Here is a 22876-nt window from a genome sequence, read left to right on the forward strand (position 1 = left end):
ACTGGTGGAGGAGGAGTGAGTCTTGTTTTTTTTCACTGGACACAGTCTGATTTTTGGCTTGGAAACTGCTCTGCATCTTCCTCTGAGTTTTTCCCACTGTAGTTACAGCGCTGGTATTTGGAAGGTCATAAGTGATGAGATGGTCTCTGGCGCAGTCAGAGCTTAATCTGTTAAAGGTCTTTGTAAAAGAGTTCAGCAGGGAAGCAGATTGGGAGCCTGTGGAGGGTGGGTAGCTGCAGAGGGATACCACTTTGAATAATGAAGACCAGCATGAGTGTGTCGCCTGGTGATGTACAGTGCTTCAATACCAAGATGAAAGGCTCCTTACAAGTACATGAAATGAATAGAAGTGCTAAATGCATAGATTACCATACCTTATTCCTTGTCGGAGAGGACAATAAATGATTGGGAGGGGGAGGCCGACTGCATGTGGTCAATGGGAATAACATAGTAAAATGATGAGTTTGATAAATGACTAAAGGGCTAAAAATTAAAGATGGGGGAATTCAAAAATGATAAATACCCACATCACACATAATAAAAACTGTGAACTCCTTGCTATAGGAAGTCATTGAAGCAAGGACTTAAGATTCAAAAAAAGGAACTGGACATTTACATGGATCTCAAGAATATCCAGTTATTAATATAACAATTTGTGATAAGGATATTTAATTCTCTGGTTTAACTGTGAAGCAAATATCTAACTAGATTATTGTGGGGGTTTATTATCCCACATCTGACAGATGTGCAGTTCTTGCACCTCTTTCTGAAGCATCTGATGCTGACCACTGTTGGAGACAGAATACTGGACCAAACGGACATTGGGTCTGATCCAGTCTGGCAATTCCTATGTTCCTATGACTGGGTATTGGGGCATTTCATGTAAGTTTATGTTGACTATTTTTTGAGGTGACAGGTTGTGGGGAAAAGGCGCATAAGGTAGGCAGCTGTACCTTACTGTACCTTACTGTATCTGTGTGAGGGTAGGTATAGTGAATGTAGCTGCAGATTTTCCAAGCACAAGTATTCAAAAATCATTATTTGTCTTAAATTAAGACTGAAAAAATGTTTCTCTTTATTTGCTTTCTGTTTTTTGAGTATTTAGGATGGGGCTCAGTCATGTTTTCAAGATTTTTTTTTTCTCCACCACTGCAAGGGCTAGAAATTTACTCTTTCTCTTTAAAAATGAAAGCTGAGATTCTCACCTAGTCAATGGATTCCAAATGCTTGAGCTTTAGGGAAAACACTCGCTATCTTCATTAGAGTAGCCCTACTCTGTGTGGGAATAGGTATGAGGGCATAAGGGGGTAGCAGTTGATGTTAACAACGTGTGTGTGTGTGTGTGATAGTGTAAAGGTGAACAAGGTAGGCATTCGATTGAGAAACAAACAACTGAACTGACTAATAGATTAGGCTATATGAGTGAGGGATGATGAATGGGCAGTAGGTGGGTTGCAATTTGTTTGGGCGGTGGACACGTCAAAACCTGTGGGTATAAAATGGGCAGCAGTTGAGTTGCCTGTAGAGATGTGAAATTCCCACTGACACTTGGCCTTATCTCTGACCAGATGTGGATAACTGTTTATGCCACCATCCCAGGCTCCTCTGCTTAAACTGACACCTTGTCCCAATTGTGTCAACATGATGATGAGCAATAGTTAAACTACATACAAACAGAAAGAGAAGGGGGGAAAAAATCCCACACATGAACAGCCCCATGGTCAGTGAGTTAACATTTTTGTCTGAGGGGGCTGACTTTGCTTTAATAACAAATCAAACTTTTAAGAAATATAAATCTGGGAGTAGCTGACATACAGCTGATGAATATTGAGCATTTTAGTCACTGTATAATTTTTTGAGTCAGAGGGTCTAGGGGTGTGTGGCTTTTTAAAGTTTTTTTTATTCATAACCAGATAAAATGAAATCACAAGAGGTTATATTTGTCCCAGAACCTGGATCCTCCCAAATTTTAGCCCCAAACATCCTATTCAAAAAATCCACCTCAATCCTGCTGGGTCCTGCCCTTTCTGACCCTGTTTTCCAAATTTCGCCATGTGAAGAGAGCAATGTATCTTTCCAGGAAATTCTGGACCCTCAAGAGCATCAGCTACATATATATCTAGCACCTGAACCCATCATTTTTTGCTAAATGCTACTGTTTAAATAGAGTAAAAATGTAGCAGTTACTAGTGCACCCAAAAATGCAGACCATGTTCCAAATTAGTGCATGTGTTCAGCATCCAAATCCTCTCCATTTCAGAAATCTAATCTCCGAATTAATCTCGGATCTAGACCCCAGTTCATCCAATCGTTGTATTCGATGCACTGAGGGACCTCCCTCCCCACCTCCACCCCGCTTCAAAGGCATCTAGAGGTGTAAAAATCCACTTTCCATTGAAAATTTATGAAAGACATGTCTGAATCCCCTAGACTGCTTTGAAAAATCAATCAAGAGTTTGGTTAAAACCATATTTAATATGATCATAACTGCTAGCCCAGTTTTACTGAAATATTTCAATTTTATGGGATGAAATGTGGCAGTATCAGAGGGATGAGAAGAATGTCAGATATGGGTTGCTGAGGCTTCATTGAAAGGCAGTGTATTGGATACAGATTATCTGCTGGCTAGCTGAAGGTAAAAATTGGGGGATCTAGGTGGGGGAAAATGGACACAACCCTGCTGTAGCTGCACCCATCCTGGCTTTGTCAAGTGCTCCTGTACCAGGATGTATCTGGGCCAGATTATTGTAGTGGACTAGAAGCAGCTATACATGTAGTCTAATTATGCAATAGACTGTAGAGTTTTATGGCAAAAAATGTTCTGGATCTGGCAAGACCCAGGTGCCATAAATATATTTTGAATTGCTCTTGCACTGGGAAAGTGTCAGAGCATGGATTTGTCTGGTTTAGGAGGAGTGGTGAGATGTCTGTGTACTTTGACAATTTAAGGGACGGCACTTAAAAATGATATGCTCCAACAGGCTCCAGGTGCTGGATATGTGGTGTTTTGTGGGGGACAAAGAGGGACTGTGGAGTAGGGATGCATCAGGCTCTGGATTTCTGTCGTGAAATTGGAGCAACGGCACTTCAATTTTGAGGTTACTGTAAAAAAACAAAACCCTACGTGCCAGATGTTTTGGGACCAAATATTAGTAGGATCCAGGTAACTGGCATATGTTGTGTTGCGGTGGGTTTTTTTCCCATGTGCTGTTGGGCTGAGATACATCAGGGTTCTGATGATTCTCCTAGTGAAGTCGAAGCTGCCATACTTGTATTTTCTTTGAGGCCAAAACTTGCCAAGCTGGATCCAGGTACCAGAAAGAGATGTTTGTGGTGCTGGTATGCCAGGATGCATCAAGGTCAAGATTCTGGGTGCAGTAGAAGCAGCTACACTTAATTACCATTTAGACAGTAGAATGGGGATGGCTGCTGCCAGAAACTGGCAGGATTCAACTATCAGATCCAGGTTTTTTGGTACCAGCACACTACTTTTTTTTTTTTTTTTTTTTTTTTTGGGTGCTAGGCGGGGAGCAGAGAGCATGGAATCTGCCAGGATCAGGTGTCCGAGCTGGAGTTTTGGGGTGAGATCTAGCTATTTTTAATGCACTAGCTGCCTGTCTAGAGAGCACCTCTAGCAGCTGGGGAATGTGGGGCTTGAGGGCCGTAACTGGGCAGCCCTGAGTGCCAGATGCAGGGTGTTTGTGACTAGATCCAGCAGGGTCGGGGTTGTTTTTTCTTGGGAAGTAGAAGTGGCTGGGCTTTTCTATTTTCATGGTACTATTTGGGGCCAAAAATCACGAAGATCCAGCAGGGTGGAGCCAGCTATATTCCTTCCCCTCTCACAGCCCCCCTCCTACAAGCTGAAGATACCGAGAGGGCAGGGCACTGGCTGCGCGCTTCCCAGCGGGCGGCGGGGAGGAATTAAACCAAGAGCACGGGTGGAGAGGCCGCAGTGGGCGCTGAGCGCGACCTAGCCCAGCCTCGGGAGCCCCCCGTCCCCATCCCCATCCCTCCCTCGCTGCCTCCGGTTACCTCAGCCCGCATCTCTGCGTAATGACGCGCCGGGAGAGCCGGGATGGGGAGGGTGAGAGCAGGAGGTGGGGAGAGTGGGAGGAGGAGAGCAGCCGAGCGACCATTTAAAGCGATAGCAAACCCTTACCTTTCCCCAGTGCTGTGCCGCTGGAGAGGGCGGACGGCAGGAGACGGACCTTCCCACCCCATCCCCTCCCCACCCCACACACCCGCAGGGAATCTCCCCCTCCTCTGCCCATGAAGCCGCAGGGGTGCCCCGCTGGCCACGCCAGGGCAGCTGGCCATCGCCCGAGCAGCGGCAGCACCATGATCCGGCTGGGGAGGCTCTTCCATCTCCTGACTTTGATCAAGTTGCCCTGCTGCCTGCTGGAGTTTCTCCTCTCTGCGGTGGCTCACGGGCAGGAGATGTACGCCCCCCACTCCATCCGGATAGAGGGAGACATCACCCTGGGGGGGCTCTTCCCCGTCCACGCCAAGGGACCCACCGGAGTGCCTTGCGGGGACATCAAGAAAGAGAACGGCATCCACCGGCTCGAGGCGATGCTGTACGCGCTGGACCAGATCAACAGCGACCCGGACCTGCTGCCCAACGTGACGCTCGGGGCTCGGATCTTGGACACTTGTTCCAGGGACACCTATGCCCTGGAGCAGTCGCTCACTTTTGTCCAGGCGCTGATCCAGAAGGACACCTCTGACGTGCGGTGCACCAATGGGGAACCACCGGTCTTCGTCAAGCCGGAGAAAGTGGTTGGAGTGATTGGGGCATCTGGAAGTTCAGTGTCCATTATGGTAGCGAACATCTTAAGGCTTTTCCAGGTAGGGGCTCCGGAGTCGTCAGGTTGTTTGGCAGTGGGGTGGGGGTGGGGGCTTATTTTGGGTTTGTCATTGAAACGGATGGATTTATTGCTCCCTTCGTCATGTCTACTCTACTGAGGCTTCCCCACTGTACAGGGGTAGCAGGGGCTCGCAGAGTTGCGATGCAGTTTTTTTACACTCTCCATGTTCATTTAGGTGTTTCCCCCCCCCTTTAATTCCCCTAAACATTGTTCCACTCCTACCCCCTACCTCTCTCTCTTAACAACGCCCCACCCCTCTCTATTCCACCGTGCATGACACTTTCTGGATTTATCGCCCCATTTACAAGAAGCAATCTGTGGAAAAAAACAAGGCTGTGATTTAAATGGGTTTGCAGTAGAGTGAAATATGGCTCGGCAAACCCGCTTGTAAAAGGCAACAGAACAGGGGCGCGCGCACAAATGGTTTCAAACAGGAAATATGACAGGTTTTTGATGAGGACACATTTTGGGTACCGCAGGTTCCGCCGAACAGCCCCCGGATTAGTTTAGTATGAGTTACACGGGGATGAGAGTGCACAGCGCCGCAACCAAATGCGTGTCTGTGTATATGAGAGAGAGAATATGTACATTTTTCATTTGATTTTTTTCCCCATTATTTCACTTGCCTTTTAATTTCCACTCCTGTCACCACTTTACAGCTGCAGAAGTCGGTCTGTGTTTAAACATCTTCATCCAGCTAAACAATAAACCATAGTTTGATCTACTTTAAATGACATTTTTCTCCTCCCAGCTGGTAGTAGATAAACCAGAACTCCAGCTCGGAAATCACCTCGTTCTAAGCGAGATTCATAGATGGGAGGAAATGCAGTAACTCCTGGGGCGGGGGGGGGGATATATTTCAGTAACCCCCCCTCCCCGAAAAACCCATCCCTTGCAACTGAAACCCTTAGTTCGTTTCAACCCCGGACTCTTTAAAACCCTGTCCAGACACGTAGCTGGGTAGCGCAGGGAGGCTGTAGGGACAGCTCCTGCTGGATTGCTTCAGGCTTTAATTCCTCCTTCAAGTGCTAAAGGATGAGTTGAGAAGACGGATTAAAGGATTGGGGTGTGTGGATTGCTGCAGTGCTTCCTGTTTCTCTCCTCCCCGCTTCATTCAGATACATGCCCCCGTTATGTGAGTCCCTGCACTCAAATCCCCCTGCCTGGGTCCATGCGCTGCTGTATTTAAGGATTCAAAGAGGCAAGTCTCTCCCCAAGTTTTTCCTTCTGGACTCGTATCCAGGCAGTTGCTTTTCTCCCGCCGCTTTGAAATCCCCCCATCTATGCGGCGAAGTGTGGATGGGGCTGGGGGGGGGAGGAGGAGAGATAGCAAGTGATTTGATTAACCTAAAGCACAGCCTCTGCCAAAGAGTTCGGGAAGGGATCGGGCCCAGGGAGCGTCTCCATCATTAGGCGCTGCTTTTGGGCAGGAGGCTGGATGATCCCCTTCTCTCTGAATGTGAGAGGGTCGGGGAGGCGAGCGTGAGCGGTCACGGTACTGTGAGCGGCAGGGAGAAAAGCGCACACCCGAGCTAGGCAGGGAGGGTGGAGCCAAAGCGCCGAGCGCAGCAGGACCCGATCATTTTTAGTCCGCTTTGCAAATTGCAACTGTTCGTCCAGGGTGGAGGAGCCGAATCTCCGGGGGGGCGGGGGGAGCTCTCGCCGCGCCGAAAGCGGGGGCCCCGGCTGCAGGTAGAATAGATGCATCCACTTGTAGCGTGCAAGTTGGCTCACTGAGGCACCTCGCATTGTTTTACGCACCCCCCCCCCCCCCCGCCCCCAGCGCCACTTGTATGTATTTCCTCCATTCTCCTTCGCCCCTGCGTTTTCCAGGTTCAGCCCTCGGAGGGATCGCATTGCATGAGTATCGGTATCGGCCTAGAAGGAGGGTGGGGGTGGCAGAGAGAGATCGTGTGTGTGTGTGTATGGGGGGGGGGGGGTGGATGGGAGTGTAATGCAGAAAGCCTGGCGAGCGCCCACATCGTTCAAAGGCTGTGCCCAGCCAGGCAGAGGGAAAGGGGGCGCAGGGGGCTGATGGAAAGGGTAGCTCGCCTCCAACCCGGTGCTGATCGCTCCGTGGTTCATAATGGTTTCCATCTCACACACACACACACACACACACCCCTCCCCGCCCAAAAGAGAAGCGAGGAAGGCGCCTTCATCAGCCCTCAGGTTCCAGCGGCTGGCTCGGGCTCCGCTCGCGGTCGCCGGCCCATCCCGCCATGGGCGTTGTGTCGGGGGCGATCGCGGCGCTGCAGTGCCAGACGCCTCGGGCTTCCCACGGGGAAGCGTGAAGCGCTGCCAGTGACCCCCTCCCCCCCCCCGCCAGACACATCATTGCTGGTACCGGGGTTTCTCGCGCCCCAGCCCCACTCACGTTATTTTGCAACAGGCAAGTTTGTTTGTTTGTCTTGTTTTTCCGGCTACAGACGCGGGAACTTCTGGCAAATTCACTTTTCTGTTTCAAGAACTCACGGGGGCTCCTTTCTTACCATCTGGCTGCCAGTGCCAGGGGCAGTCGTCACCTACAAGGCACAAAGTGAGCCGCTGATCATTGCTGTCCCTGCCCCTCCTCCTCCCCTCCATGGATTGAGAGTTGGATCATCATCACCATTATTATTATTTTTGCCACACCTTGAAGAACACCGAGGAGCAATTTTCAGTTGAGATTCTCGTCTCCAGCCACCCCCCCCCCCCTCAAATTTAAGAAGTGGTACAAAATTGGATTTTAACTACAGCACAGCATTAAAGCTGCAGATACAACAATAGAACGGCCTTTAGTAGTAACATCAGACCTGGTAGATCACACAACTGGCAGAAATACAAATAACCCGGGTGTGTGTGTGTGTGAGAGAGAGAGAAAATTAGATCTAGTGGAGGGGTTAATGCATTCAGGGCGTCTTACTGAATTATAACAGGGACTCGGTGAAAAATAAATGATCTCAAGCTGTATTCGAACTACAAACGTGAAACACTTCCTGTGGAGGATGCACGTGAGAAAATGCCGAGGTCCTAGTTAAACAGTGTTTGCTTTAGGCTTTCACAAGCAACTGTGTCAAAATCAACCAACCTACTTTATGCATCGTTCCAAAGCAAATCTTGGTACTGTGCTCCTTCTATGTAGTGAAACAATGTCTGTAAGATCTCCCGGTTTTGTTATGTAACTGAGTTTGAATGCATGCAATAACATCTAACTTACTCCTACATATTACAATGTATATCCAGAATAACACAATTCAAGGATAGCTTTAATCAAAGCATGCTGAAAACAGGAAGTTCTAAATATTGCTATGTAATTGTACTGACTACATATTTTACAGCGTTCTGCTTTGCTTAAACGGCTCCAGTCGCACAGAAATCTACTCTCTCTCTCTCTCAATATTTGTTGCATTTCAGAATATCTCATGTAGAGAGGATAGAATGGAAGATGTATATCTAAAAACAGGGTCGGAAGAAGGAAAATAGCCTAAATATGCAAACTAGCATTGGGTGGGGAGTAAGTTTATCGGGGGGGGGGAAGGGGGAGGTGGAACTTGTATCAATTCCCCAAGCATCTTTAGCATGTGCACCCAGCACGTACTCCACAGATCACTGTAGGTTTCACCGACCTTGGCAACATTACGGGGGTTATATTTTTAACATGGATGAACGGTTCTTGAACATTTATTTTATGCAGTAAGCACAAACAGGTTTTCCTCAACATCATGCAGATCAGCTCTTTCTTTCCATCTGTTGAGGCTAGTGCAAAGAAAATTCCACTCATTAACGTTTCCATTTCCCTCACAGTATCTTAGGAGAGAACAGAGGATTTTGTATTGCACCCTTTATATTCAAACCATATGCATGCAGCCTATGCACAACTTGGTGCAGATCACTAACGACTCCAGAGAGCTACATTTTGTGTTGTTCTCCCCCCTTCCCCCCCGGAGGAGATTATACATGGAATGAGGTGAATAAAGGTTTACGATGCAGGTTTCTGTACTGTGCCCTGGCGTCAGCTGTAGAGGTTGGGAACATCACAGATGATACCATCAGGTGCATCAGCTTGGGTAAACAGGGGTTTGAATGCTTCTCACTTTTAATTCACCCTTGTAGTTGCAGGTGGAAGATGCTATTTGGTGAAAAATGATGTGGGTGTATATACACTTGGCAATTAACTTGCTCATTTTCCTTATGTAATTAATAAGGATCTCTCCTTTCTCCCACTTGCATACCACTCTAAGAGCTTGTCTACCTGATGAGTTATTCTGGAATAGCTGTTCGTGATTTGTTAGCATCATGGAGTTCACTAACTTGGAAAAAGGGCATTTTTATTCCAGGATAAGAGCATTAAACACACAATGAATAGTTAATCTACTTTAAATTCACCATACCTTACCATGCATTACCAGTTGAGATGGGTTCCTAATCCTGTTATTGTTTTCTTTTCCCACAATCCTTTTTAAGGCTTTCTTTTGTCCATGTATATATCCAAATGGTAAGCATTACAACATTAGTCTCTCTTACAGAGCACTGAAGTGTTTACAGAAATGGGAATATATTCAAAAGCATCAAAGGGACTTAGGAGCACAAGTCTCACTGATTTTTCAAAAGGATTGTGCTCCTAAATCCCTTAGTGATTTTGAAAGTCTCCCCCTTTAGATGACCATTTCCAAAAGAATTAATATTGGTAAGGTCAGTTCATCTATCACTGATTTACACCATCATTAGAACCATAGTATGAGTAGACTGGATATTTTATATTTAGGATACTATGAGCTGTATTCTTATTCTAGATCCAAGCACAGATCCCTCAGAAGTCCAAAAGCAGCATGAACATATTGGGCTAATATGCTCATTCTGATGAAGGGAAGCTCTCTCAGGGAAAGAGAGAGTGATGCACTAGTCAAAATTGGGTCACTACACTCCCTTTGAATCATGCATTGAGATGGATCGTAGTCAGGCACAGGGATTAAAAAGGCAGTATATGTCCCATAAGACCACATCCTTCTATGATTTCTCATGCCCAATTCTGAGTGAAGTTTTGAGAGATGCAATCAGTTGCTCTCACACAAACGTAGCCATTAAAAGAGGATGGATTTGTCAGTAAGGCAGTGGACTGGAATTTAGATCTGGGTTCATTTGATGGCTTTCCACAGCCTTCCTAGGTGACCTTGGGCTAGGGAAAAATGTTCAAAAGTGCTGAGGTCCCATTTTCAACAGTGACTTAGGAACAGAGGAGTTTAAGAGTCATTCAAAGTCGGTGTGTCTCGAGACTAAGTGCCTAATTCACTTTTTGAAAATGGGATACTGGCTCCTAAATCACTTAGGCACCTTTGAAGGTGTTAGTCTCTGCACTTCAGATTCCCTCTGTCCAGTGAATGTAAAATACTTCCTTTCTCTCTGTGTAATGTCTTTCTATATTGTAAGTTTTTTGGGGTAGGCATTGTCTCTTACTGTGTGACTGTGCCTGGCACAATGGGTCCCTTATCTTTGGTAGGGACAGTAAACATTAATATCATATAAGATTTAGTAAACTTTGGACAATAATTGAATGGGTATACCTGATGCAGGGAATGTAAATATAAGTGCATATGTTAAATATGTCCTATTGATTTTGGACTAAAATTCTGTTTGGAAATGCCAATAAAGATTATGGCAATTGTAAATTAAACTTCCAGTTTAAAAATAAAATAGGATCAGTTTGGAAAGCTGTTTTGAAATGCATCATGAATTTCAAAACAGTGTTTTTATTTACACTTTATGTTGTATTACAACACTACTATTAGTCCTAATGGAACAAGGTAATAAAATTTACTTCATTATGAATGTAGTGTCCATGAAAGTCAGTAACTGTGTTGAAAAAATTACTAAATACTTTCACTAAATATGTAAAATGGATAATGAAATTATGTAGCATGGGGAAATCAACACTTTCTTTAAAACACATTGTAAAAATAACTTCTCTTAGAATCCACAAACATACTTAAAATTTTGAACTAAATTGTTGCCTTAGCTTCTGTCTTCAGCAAGTATAATTCCTGGTCAATAGACAGTTTTCTTTATCTAAATATCATCTTTCCTTACCAATATTAATTCTTTTGGAAATGGTCATCTAAAAGGGGGACTCTTTCAAAACCACTAAGGGATTTAGGAGCACAATCCTTTTGAACATCAGTGAGACTTGTGCCCCTAAATCCCTTAGATGCTTTTGAATATATTCCCATTTCTGTAAACACGTCAGTGCTCTGTAAGAGAGACCAATGTTGTCATGCTTACCATTTGGATATATACATGAACAAAAGAAAGCCTTAACAGGATTGTGGGAAAGGAAAGCTATAACAGGGTAGGAACGCATCTCAACTGGAACACTAAGGTGAAAGTGGGTAAGGTAGGAAGGGTAATTTTTAATTTATTAGATTTTTTCTTTTTCTTTTTTGAAGTAAAAGTATTAAGCATCAGAATATCTTGTCACACAGTGCCTGAATCAAAGCCTCGTAAAGTCAATAGAAGTCTTTTTCCAGTGGAGTTTGGATCAGGCCTATGGCATCTTCCACAGTGTCTGTCCCTCTTCTGCTCTTTCTCCTTCATCTAACTGCTGCTTTGTGATATTATCACTGGTTTAAGAATTGTGGATGATAGGTTCAGAGAGAGCCATCAAAAATGGAAGAGAAATCTAAAAGCAACTTACTCCTTGGAAAACTGGCAGTGGCTCTGCATGAACGAGATAGGGTTGGAGGCTCTGCAGCTTTTGGGTGGATGTGGCTGGAACTATGGAAGAACCACTCTATTCATTATGAGCTCTTGGCCTGTGTGAAGTAATAGTGGCCCAGTCAGGGAGTTCCTCTTGTATGTTTGCTGCCCCCCTCCTGAACAGGTGGGAAAACCGTGGTATAATGGCTCCTTAATGAGTTTTGGGGATCAAGTGGAAGGGACTGGCCCTTTGAAGAACATGCTAATCTTCCAGACAATTTCCCCTCAGATATTGGAGCATCTGTGTGGTTTGGAAAGATGATTCCTATGTTTGTTTTAAATTAGATTGTATAGTGCCTGTTTAATGTGCTTTCACAAAGCCCCTTGCACCTATTGCTAAGGTATTTAGAACTTCACAAATTGAGACTGAGTTTTCCTTCATATCTTTGCCTTTCTCGTCGTTTCCAGTGGGGAAACATGATATTGGTCCATACACTTTGATCCTGAAATCAGATCTGCACAGGGGGAGCCCTGCATGCATGCAGAGTCCCATCTGATTGGATTTGAGTTAACAATACAAATAATATGCCAAATTACTAATTTGAATGAATCTACTGGATTATGCATTCTTCAGGGCAGGGACAGAATCATCCTCTGACTGGAAAGTACCTAGCCTATTTTTAATCAACATTTTTTTTGGAATCCTGCTCAGAAGTCTTTCCAGACATTTTTGCAAAGGAGATAATTCAATAACTTCAAAACTACTTCAATAAAGTTTTGAGTATTGTAAAATTTTCATTTTTTGACTAAACCATGAAAATGTTTTAGTTTTAAAGCCCGCGAAATGGAAATGGAAATTCAACATCTTGCCATTTTTCACCAAATTGTGTTCTCGTTTTTCAACAAGCTATGTTCTCCATCTTAAGTGCTTTTCCTTGTTTTTACTGTTCTACCTAAATAATTTTAACAAGGTGAGGTAATGAACATATTTTACTCTATTATTGTTTACTCTGTTTTTCTAGGTGCTGTACAGAGTAAAAGACAATCCTTGCCCCCAAAGAGTTGGCAATCTTGGATGCCAAGTTACAGGAGGATGAAATTAACAGATGGGACAGAGTTTAGGGTCAGAGTAACATGAACATATTTTTTCATAGACTAGCTATGTGCAATATTTTGGAACGAACGCTTATTTTGTTGTTAATAGAGTCAAAGAAGCATATCCGTAGCAGTAGTTTCAGCTAGCCACCAGCATAGCAGTTGTCAGCTGACAGCCATCTGTAGACTTCATGGTACAAACAAGTCTTTAGAAGGGATTTGGGGGAAGATATAGTAGTGGCTTTAGAGGATTTTTTTAAGGGGGGGACATTGCATGTATAAGGGGTGGCATGGAAGAAAGATGATGGTGCTTGCAGGAGAAAAGGTCAAGCAGTTGATTATGGCTGACATAATTGGCAGAGTTAGGGCATCCATTGATGATGGAGATGTGGGAATTAAAAGGTAGCAGTTCATTCAGTGAAAATATATATTCAGCAAACAAAATTGTGCAATTTCTTCACTTCAAAGAATACATTAGTAAAGTGACCAATTTGAAATGTCATGTAGACAGGAGTCATTTTAAAACATTAATTTTCATAAAGAATATTCACATTTTGAGCCCCACAATGCCAACAGTATAAAACTACATAACACATTCCATATTTTATCTGAGGATATCAGTTTTGCCTGAAGGCATTAAAACCTTCCAACACAATACATTGAATCATATCAGATGCCACTATTTCTATTGTTAGTATATGCAAATTAATCTCAACATGACAATATAGAGTATCCCAGGGATAGGAACATGATGAATTTGATCATAATATTGGAAGATCTGAAGCATGTAATTAGAGCAATTTGAATAGCAAGGTATTCAATAAATTCACAGTAATAGGGCAGAGGGTAGGCATTCTGGGCAAAGTGATTTTCCTCACAAAATTCTATACTGGTTTCATAATAACAGATTCTGCTCTGTTACATAGGTGTAAATCTGGACTGATTCCCCTGAAGGCAACAGTTACACTGGTGAAAATCCAGAGTAACAGGGAGGAGGGGGAAGGCCATAGCGTCACATAGGCCCTAATCCTGCAAAGACTTAATCACATGGTTGACTTTAAGCATGAGTTAGTCCCATTCAGTTTGTGAGACTACTCATTTGCATAGCATTAAGCACGTGAGTAAGTCTTTTCAGGTTCTGAGCCTTATGCGGAATTGTGAACACTCTCCACTCAAAACTCTGGCCCCTCCATGCCAGGTAAAGGGGGTGGAGCAGCATAAAGGGGCTCTGAAAGTACTCGTTCCAGCCGAGCAAGGATCCCCCAGTGCAGGAGCTATGAAAGGCAGCCATATAGACTGTTCTCTGAAGACCTCCTTGCAAGTCCGGGCACAGGGGACTAGGAGGTGGGGAGGAGAGTGTCAAGGGCACTCACAAGCAGTGCTGTGGAGATCCTGAGGAGCCTGAGGAAGCTGCTGTAAGTTAGTTAGCTCTTTAGCAGTTCTAAATTATGACAGGGACCAGCCCCTGGAGCAGTTTAGAATGTGGAATGTGTAAAGGTGACTTAGTCCTTCCTCCTTCTGGGTTGCATGTGACCTGCTGGGCATCTTAGAGACCCAGCACAGAATCTCTCCCATAAATCTTAGTTGTGTGGAGCAACTCTTTCTATTTCAAAGCCATTCTCTTCGTCCACACAACTGTGTTCACATCTTGCAGATACTAGCAGGAAGGTCTTTTGTTCTGAAAGAGATAGGGAGAAAAGGTGACTTTGTGGCTGAACTGGGGCTAGAAAAAGATTCAAACTGACTGTGATTTCAAAAATAACAGGCTTGGGTTAGAAGTTCCTCCTCTCTGAAACCCCCTCTGCTCTCAGACAGGCCTTTTAATGTCTACTACGGTTCTGAGTCTCCATGAAGTAACGCAGAATCTTTGCACAGATGGTACAGCCCAAGCTCGCTGAGGCTGGGCTTCCATGACCTATTTTATTTTGTAACTCAGGGACTATTGAGCATGTTAGCACTTGTGTGAGGTTGTGATGTCAAGGCTTGTGAGTGTTATGCTTTATAATTACAGAACCTGATAGACACCAACGCACATGTGTATTGTGATCTGACACCAGCTAGTCTGTGCGTATCCTTAGCGAGCGTGCGTGCGTGTGTGTGTGTTTGACGGGGAGAAATTTACTTCCTAAAACTAGGCTGATACAGAATGGTAGCGAGCTCATCAATTTTGGGGCCATCTCTCAATTCTTCTGAGGGTCAGCACTTCATTTGGTATCTTCCTTGATGTTTAACGTTAAATTTTTAAATAGACTCTAACTGCTGCAGCAGCACTACCAGACTCTTCTCTACCGTAGCGTGGCTTATAGTTTGACCATGGATACTTTCGCTGTGTCATTTTCAGGTCACTAAGGCAAGAATTAGCATATTATGTTAAGGCGTGTGTTGCAAAGGGAGTATTTAGTGACTTTCTGGATGAAGGGGCATTACAAGCAAAAGTCTTTGGAGTATTTTAAAATGAATACTTAATTATGCGCGCGCACACACACACACAAAAAGCAAGCTCTCCATAGTGCTCTTACTTAAAGATTACCTTTCTCCTTGTGTTGTGATCATCTGAGGCACTTGAACTAACAGGCTTCGGATTTAAATGGGAAGGGAGCTGTGGCTTTAGCAGGAGACGCTTGGTTCTGAAACTCATTCCCCCTGCTTGCTGTGACAGATAACATCTCCTAGCCCTTGCTGTGTGCCCTAAATGGTAAGTTCTCTCCAAGGGTAGAGTGAGTGGGTGGAAAGATTGTTTTGGGAGTTAGAAAGGTATTTCTGTTTATCTAGCTACGCTTACGCTGTTGTAAGATGCATACTTGTGGCTGTAAAGACAAGGTGGGCAATCTATTTTATTGTGCCAACAGAAGTTGGTGAGAGACAAGCTTACAGAGAGCCCTTCTTGAGGTCTGGGAAATGTACTCTGTGTCACAGCTAAATGCAACGTGGAATGAATTGTTTGGCATAAGTAGTTAACACACACTTCAGGGGACTGTTGAAAGTGAAGTGGCCTGTTTACACATACCCCTGTTCCCCCCCCCACCCCACCCCCCATCATGGGATGGGGGGGAAGATACAGGAGTGGTTAATGGTTTATAGATTGGATTCATGGCTTGCTACAGCAGTTTCTTTATTCAATCCATGAATTTGTCATTTTAGCAGAGTTATGAATTTAAGCTCCCAGACTTGTGTTGTGCAGGTTTCCTTTGAGGACTGAGAGGTTGGATATAGAGTGATGACTTTGTGAGAAGTGTTCACTCTCAGGTGATATGGTTGTGATAGGCATGTGTAGAACCCATGGATTTCAAAAGGGGTGGTGTTGGGGTGGTGGGTGTTGATCATCATAGCAGTAGAGATCTCTACAGGTTCTGGTGGGGTCTGGTGCCTCTGAGTTGGTGGTCTTGGTCTGTGGAGAGCTTTTTGATAAGCTCATGAGAGGTTAGAGGGTTGTTTGAAGGCCTCATCCAACTTGTATTTCTCATATCCTGGGAACAACACTGAATACTTGTGGCTAGCGTTTTGGTTTTTGTTAACAAATTGAAGGAAATTTGAGCCAGAAGCCTTATTAACAAAAGCAGTCAATTGTGAACTGAGTGAGCAGACAACAGGCAAACAGAGGGAGTTCACCTAGGGGAAATCCCACCGAGGTGTGTGTTTTGTTTTTTTTTTGCCTTTCAGGCTTCTGTGAGCAGTAAATGCAACATCTGAAGAGGCTCTTAGAAGGAAGACAATATGGATAGTGAGTGATCTGCTGTTGTGACCTGCATAGGATGTGCCATGTTTGTCTTTCTCTCAAAGGACAAAAGTGACTTTGTCTGTATGAAGTACAAGCTGGTCTCCATATTGGAAGAGCAGGTTAAAGGACTAGGGACTCAAGTATCAACCTGTATTGCATCAGAGAAAATGAATATTTTCTGGATAGAAGTCAGCGTTTGGTACTGCAGGCACAGCATGCTGAAGAATCAGAGGGCAGTGCAGAACAGGGAAGAAAATTGGCAGCATGTGACCTCCAGAAGAAGAAGAAAGGAGAACCCATGTACCCACAATGCAGATAGAGGTAAGAAACCATTTTCAGGCTCTCTGCACAGGTACTATGGCAGAGAATGGTTTGGAAGAGTCATCTGAGGGAAAGGATCAGAAGGAGACTCCACTGACCGGAAGGCATGGGATGCATTGTTCTAGGGATGGGGTTTCCATGACCACCACTTCCAAGAGGGGGAGATGGCTGGTGGTGGCCAGGGACTCCTTCCTAAGGGGGACGGAGTCATCCATCTGCTGTCTAGACCAGGAAACTCGAAGTGTGCTGCTTGTCTGGAGCTAGAATTCAGGATCTGATGGAGTCTCTGCCAAGGAAGCCCTCAGACCGCTACCCCTTCCTACTTCTCCTCATGTGCACCAATGATACTGCCAAGAATGACTTTGAGTGGGTCACAGCAGACTGTGTCTCTGGGAAGAAGGTTAAAGGAGATTGAGGTGCAAGTCGTGTTCTTGTCCATCCTCTCTGTTGAAGGAAAAGGCCCAGGTAGGACCATCGAATTGTGGAAGTAAATGTGTGGTTGCACAGGTGGTGTCGGAGAGAGGGCTTTGGATTCTTCGACCATGGGATGTTCTTCCAGGAAGAAGGATTGTTAGGAAGAGATGGGATCCACGTAATGAAGATAGGGAAGAGCATCTTCACAGGCAGGCTTGCTAACTTAGTGAGGAGGGCTTTAAACTAGGTTCACCGGGTGATAAAGACTTTTTCTCTGAGGTAAGTGGGGAAGTGGGATACCAGGAGGAAACATAATGAGGAGGGCGCAAGAGGCGAGGCCTCCTGATTCATAGTGAGAAAGAAGGGCAATTGGCTAATTATCTTAGGTGCCCGTACACAAAGCCTGGGAAAGAAGCAGAAGGAACTGAAGTCCTGGCACAGTCAAGGAACTATGATGTGATTGGAATAACAAACTTGGTGGGGTAACGCATGTGACTGGAGCACGGTCATGGATGAGTATAAACTGTTCAGGAAGGACAGGCGAGGGAGAAAAGGTGGAGGAGTTGCACTGTAAGTAAGAGCAGTATGATTGCTCAGAGCTCTAATATGAAACTGGAGAAAAGCCTGTTGAGAATCTTTGGGTTAAGTTTTAGAGGCGAGAGCACCAAGTGTGATGTCATGGTGAGCATCTTCTATAGACCACTAGACCAGAAGGATGAGAAAGACAAGGCTTTCTTCAGACAACTAACAAGTTTTCACATCACAGGTCTTGGTTCTCGTGGGAGACTTCAATCATAGAAGATTAGGGTTGGAAGAGAAGTCAGGAGGTCATCTAGTCCAACCCCCTGCCCAAAGCAGGACCAACCCCAACTAAATCATTCCAGCCAGGGCATTGTCAGGCCGGGCCTTAAAAACCTCCAAGGATGGAGATTTCACCACCTCCCTAGGTAAACCATTCCAGTGCTTCACCACTCTCCTAGTGAAACAGGTTTCAGAGTAGCAGCCGTGTTAGTCTGTATCCACAAAAAGAAAAGGAGTACTTGTGACACCTTAGACTAAAATATATTTGAGTATAAGCTTTCATGAGCTACAGCTCACTTCATCGGTTGCATCCTGGACGATTTAAAAAAGGCAAATATAGTGTCCATTTTTAAAAAAGGGAAAAGGAGAATCCAGGGAACTACAATCCCTGGAAAAATCATGGAGCAGGTGCTCAACGAATCCATGTTGAAGCACTTGGAGGAGAGGAAGGTGATCAGGAACAGTCAAAATGGATTCACCAAGGATAAGTCATGCCTGACCAACCTGATTGCCTTCTGTGATGAAAAAACTGACTTTGTGGATATGGGGAAAGCGGTGGATGTGATATATCTCAACTTTAGCAAAGCTTTTGATACGGTCTCCCACAGTATTCTTGCCAGCAAGTTAAAGAAGTATGGATTGGATGAATGGATTATCAGGTGGATAGAAAGCTGGCTAGATTGTTGGGCTCAGTGGGTAGTGATCAATGGCTCGATGCCTAGTTGGCAGCTGGTATCAAGCAGAGTGCCCCAGGAGTTGGTCCTCGGGCAGGTTTTGTTCAACATCTTCGTTAATGATCTGGATGATGGGGTGAATTGCACCTCAGCAAGTTTGCGGATGACACTAAGCTGGGGGTGTAGAGGAAGATACGCTGGAGGGTAGGGATAGGGTCCAGAGTGACCTAGACAAATTGGAGGATTGGGCCAAAAGAAATCTGAGGTTCAACAAGGACAAGTGCAGAGTCCTGCACTTAGGATGGAAGGATCCCATGCACTGCTACAGGCTGGAGACCAACTGGCTAAGCAGCAGTTCTGCAGAAAAGGACCTGGGGATTACAGGGGACGAGAAGCTGGATATGAGTCAACAGTGTGCCCTTGGTGCCAAGAAGACTAACTGCATATTGGGCTGCATTAGTAGGAGCATTGCCAGCAGATCGAGGGAAGTGATTATTCCCCTCTATTTGGTGCTGGTGAGGCTCCATGTGGAGTATTGTGTCCAGTTTTGGGTCCCCCAATTCAGAAAGGATGTGGACAAATTGGAGAGAGTCCAGCAGAGGGCAATGAAAATGATTAGGGGGCTGAGGCACATGACTTATGAGGAGAGGCTGAGGGAATGAGGCTTATTTAGTCTGCAGAAGAGAAGAGTGGTGGTGGGGGGGAGGATTTGACAGCAGCATTCAACTACCTGAAGTGGGGTTCCAAAGAGGATGGAGCTAGGTTGTTCTCAGTGGTGGAAAATGACAGAACAAGGAGCGATGGTCTCAAGTTGCAGTGGGAGAGGTCTAGGTAGGATATAAGGAAAAACTATTCCACTAGGAGGGTGGTGAAGCACTGGAATGGGTTACCTACGGAGGTGGTGGAATCCCCATCCTTAAAGATTTTTAAGGCCCAGCTTGACAAAGCCCTGGCTGGGATGATTTAGTTGGGATTGGCCCTGGTTTGAGCCAGGGGATTGGACTAAGTGACCTCCTGACTTCTCTTACAATCCTAATTTTCTATGATAAATGAAAAATATATAGAACAAGTGAAGTGAAATAAATAAAATTATATAGTAACATGGTAAGCTGACGTGTGTTAACGGTTAGTTGAAGGATAGCACTAATGAGGTCACTCATAGAAATAAGGCTGGGGAGCCAGTAAGAGCCCCTCCCCAATTCTCTGAATGAAGATCTGGATTCTGAGTGTGGAGGGGAGAGCAGAGTCTGTAAGTCCCCCATTGGCAAGGATGGAATGGACAGGAGGTTGGCTATAGCTCTGTTTTCCCAATGTACCAATCAGCCGAGTTGGGCCAGCACAAGGTGAGAAGTAAATTAGTGTTCTGTGAAGGGTGTGTCAACTTACTCTTGCTCCGGGGAACAAAGACACAGGGCGGATGTGATTCAGAATCACAATTCCTTCCAGGACTTCTCCTGAGATGGTGCAGCTGCACATCACCCCTAACATAGGGATAAATATGTATGGACATATCATATACATGTTACATACATAACTTTATATACACATCTGTAGCCATATTGAGAGGAAATCTATGCTTTTATATAGTACTCTTTTTTTATTTCAAAGTACTTTATGTACTGTAAAAAGCACCAGGGGATCTTTCTTCACAAATGGCCAGAACCTCAGTTTTACACTGGGTCTGGAAGATGCCATGTAATGCTATCTATCTATCACCTTTCTATGGCATTGATTTCATGCTGACTTGGGGTATGGCTACACTGCAGCTGTAGGTGTAGTTTCCAGCGTGAGCAGACATGTTCATTACCTCTGACTGAGCTAGTTCACTAAAAAATAAGTGTACCCATGGTGGTGTGTGTCAAGGGATGGGCTAACTGCTGTGAATATAATCCCATCTGTGATCCTGGGTAGGTACTTGGGTGGCTAACCCTTCCCAAATGTGGCTACACTTCTATATCTAATGTGCTAGCTAAATCAAAGCTAGTGATTGTATGTCTTCCCGAGCAGGAAATTATACCTCCAACGTGTGTGCAGATGTTCCTTTGGAGAGAAGTGTGCAATTCGTGGGTGTCCTTTGACACCTCATTTGCATCTGAGAACTGTGGGTATGACTGCACATAGAAGCCATAGCAGTAGCTTTAAAATATTGTTCCTCTGATGAGTTCATAGAATCATAGAATCATAGAATATCAGGGTTGGAAGGGACCCCAGAAGGTCATCTAGTCCAACCCCCTGCTCGAAGCAGGACCAATTCCCAGTTAAATCATCCCAGCCAGGGCTTTGTCAAGCCTGACCTTAAAAACCTCTAAGGAAGGAGATTCTACCACCTCCCTAGGTAACGCATTCCAGTGTTTCACCACCCTCTTAGTGAAAAAGTTTTTCCTAATATCCAATCTAAACCTCCCCCATTGCAACTTGAGACCATTACTCCTCGTTCTGTCATCTGCTACCATTGAGAACAGTCTAGAGCCATCCTCTTTGGAACCCCCTTTCAGGTAGTTGAAAGCAGCTATCAAATCCCCCCTCATTCTTCTCTTCTGCAGACTAAACAATCCCAGCTCCCTCAGCCTCTCCTCATAAGTCATGTGCTCTAGACCCCTAATCATTTTTGTTGCCCTTCGCTGGACTCTCTCCAATTTATCCACATCCTTCTTGTAGTGTGGGGCCCAAAACTGGACACAGTACTCCAGATGAGGCCTCACCAGTGTCGAATAGAGGGGAACGATCACATCCCTCGATCTGCTGGCTATGCCCCTACTTATACATCCCAAAATGCCATTGGCCTTCTTGGCAACAAGGGCACGTATTGGTCTTGGCAACAAGGGCATTCGTATTGGTCTCTTAGACTTAAGATGAGTAAAACAAATCAATCTGTTTTGAGTTGTATTCTAGTTCTGCTCCGCTGTATGATTATTTCATTTCTCTCTCTCTTCCTCCCCCACCCCCTTAAAATAAATTTCAGGTGAACTAAGGTAGATTTTATAATCTGATTAAAGACAGCTTCACTCTAATTTTAAGACAAGACCATTCAGAAGACACTTATCAGTGCAGTACCTAAATTCAAAAGTCAGCTGCTGGCTCATTGGCTTACTGATTCCTGAGATGTCTGTCTGTCTCTCTCTCTCTCTCTCTCTCTGTAGATGTTATATCAGGCCTCAGAAGAGCCAAAAAATTGACATCAGGTACCCGTTAAAAGGTGGAGCTGGTGCCAAACAGCTAGAAAATGTGGAGAAATGTACATCGTGATAACACTCATTTTGTTACTCTGTACAAATTACCTTAGGGTATGTCTACACTATGGAATAAGGTCGAATTTATAGAAGTCGGTTTTTTAGAAATCGGTTTTATATATTCGAGTGTGTGTGTGTCCCCACAGAAGTGCATTAAGTGCATTAACTCGGCGGAGTGCTTCCACAGTACCGAGGCTAGAGTCGACTTCCAGAGCGTTGCACTGTGGGTAGCTATCCCACAGTTCCCGCAGTCTCCGCTGCCCATTGGAATTCTGGGTTGAGATCCCAATGCCTGATGGGGCTGAAACATTGTCGTGGGTGGTTCTGGGTACATATCGTCAGTCCCCCCTTCCCTCCCTCCCTCCCTCCGTGAAAGCAAGGGCAGACAATCGTTTCGTGCCTTTTTTCCTGAGTTACCTGTGCGGACGCCATACCACCGCAAGCATGGAGCCCGCTCAGGTAACCGTCACCGTATGTCTCCTGGGTGCTGGCAGACGCGGCACGGCATTGCTACACAGTAGCAGCAACCCATTGCCTTGTGGCAGCAGACGGTACAATACGACTGGTAGCCGTCCTCGTCATGTCCGAGGTACTCCTGGTCGCCTGTGTGAGGTCGATCAGGAGCGCCTGGGCAGACATGGGCGCAGGGACTAAATTTTTAGTGACTTGACCAGGTCATTCTCTTTAGTCCGGCAGTCAGTCCTATTGAACCGTCTTATGGTGAGCAGGCAGGCAATATGTCCTTCTGCACCGTCTGCTGCCAGCCAAAGATGTAAAAGATAGATGGAGTGGATCAAAACAAGAAATAGACCAGATTTGTTTTGTACTCATTTGCCTCCTCCCCTGTCTAGGGGACTCATTCCTCTCGGTCACACTGCAGTCACTCACAGAGAAGGTGCAGCGAGGTAGATCTAGCCATGTATCAATCAGAGGCCAGGCTAACCTCCTTGTTCCAATAAGAACAATAACTTAGGTGCACCATTTCTTATTGGAACCCTCCGTGAAGTCCTGCCTGAACTACTCCTTGATGTAAAGCCACCCCCTTTGTGGATTTTAGCCCCCTGAAGCCAACCCTGTAAGCCG

The 22876-nt window shown here is 45.1% G+C and overlaps 1 protein-coding gene across 2 annotated transcripts in view; it reads left to right on the forward strand.

Annotated features, from left to right (window-relative positions):
- The first annotated feature begins 4241 nt into the window (after positions 1–4241).
- GRM7 (glutamate metabotropic receptor 7) overlaps positions 4242–22876 on the forward strand; it is a 541384-nt gene continuing 522749 nt past the window's right edge. Inside the window, exon 1 of one of the 2 annotated variants that reach the window (XM_074957549.1) lies at positions 4242–4848. In XM_074957549.1, coding sequence (XP_074813650.1) covers positions 4270–4848 — 579 coding nt within the window. In that variant the 5' untranslated portion in view covers positions 4242–4269. The remainder of the gene's footprint in view (positions 4849–22876) is intronic. The other variant, XM_074957548.1, reaches the window with a different exon arrangement.

This window comes from Natator depressus, chromosome 7 (genome assembly GCF_965152275.1).
Source record: "Natator depressus isolate rNatDep1 chromosome 7, rNatDep2.hap1, whole genome shotgun sequence".
Taxonomy (NCBI): Eukaryota; Metazoa; Chordata; order Testudines; family Cheloniidae; genus Natator; species Natator depressus.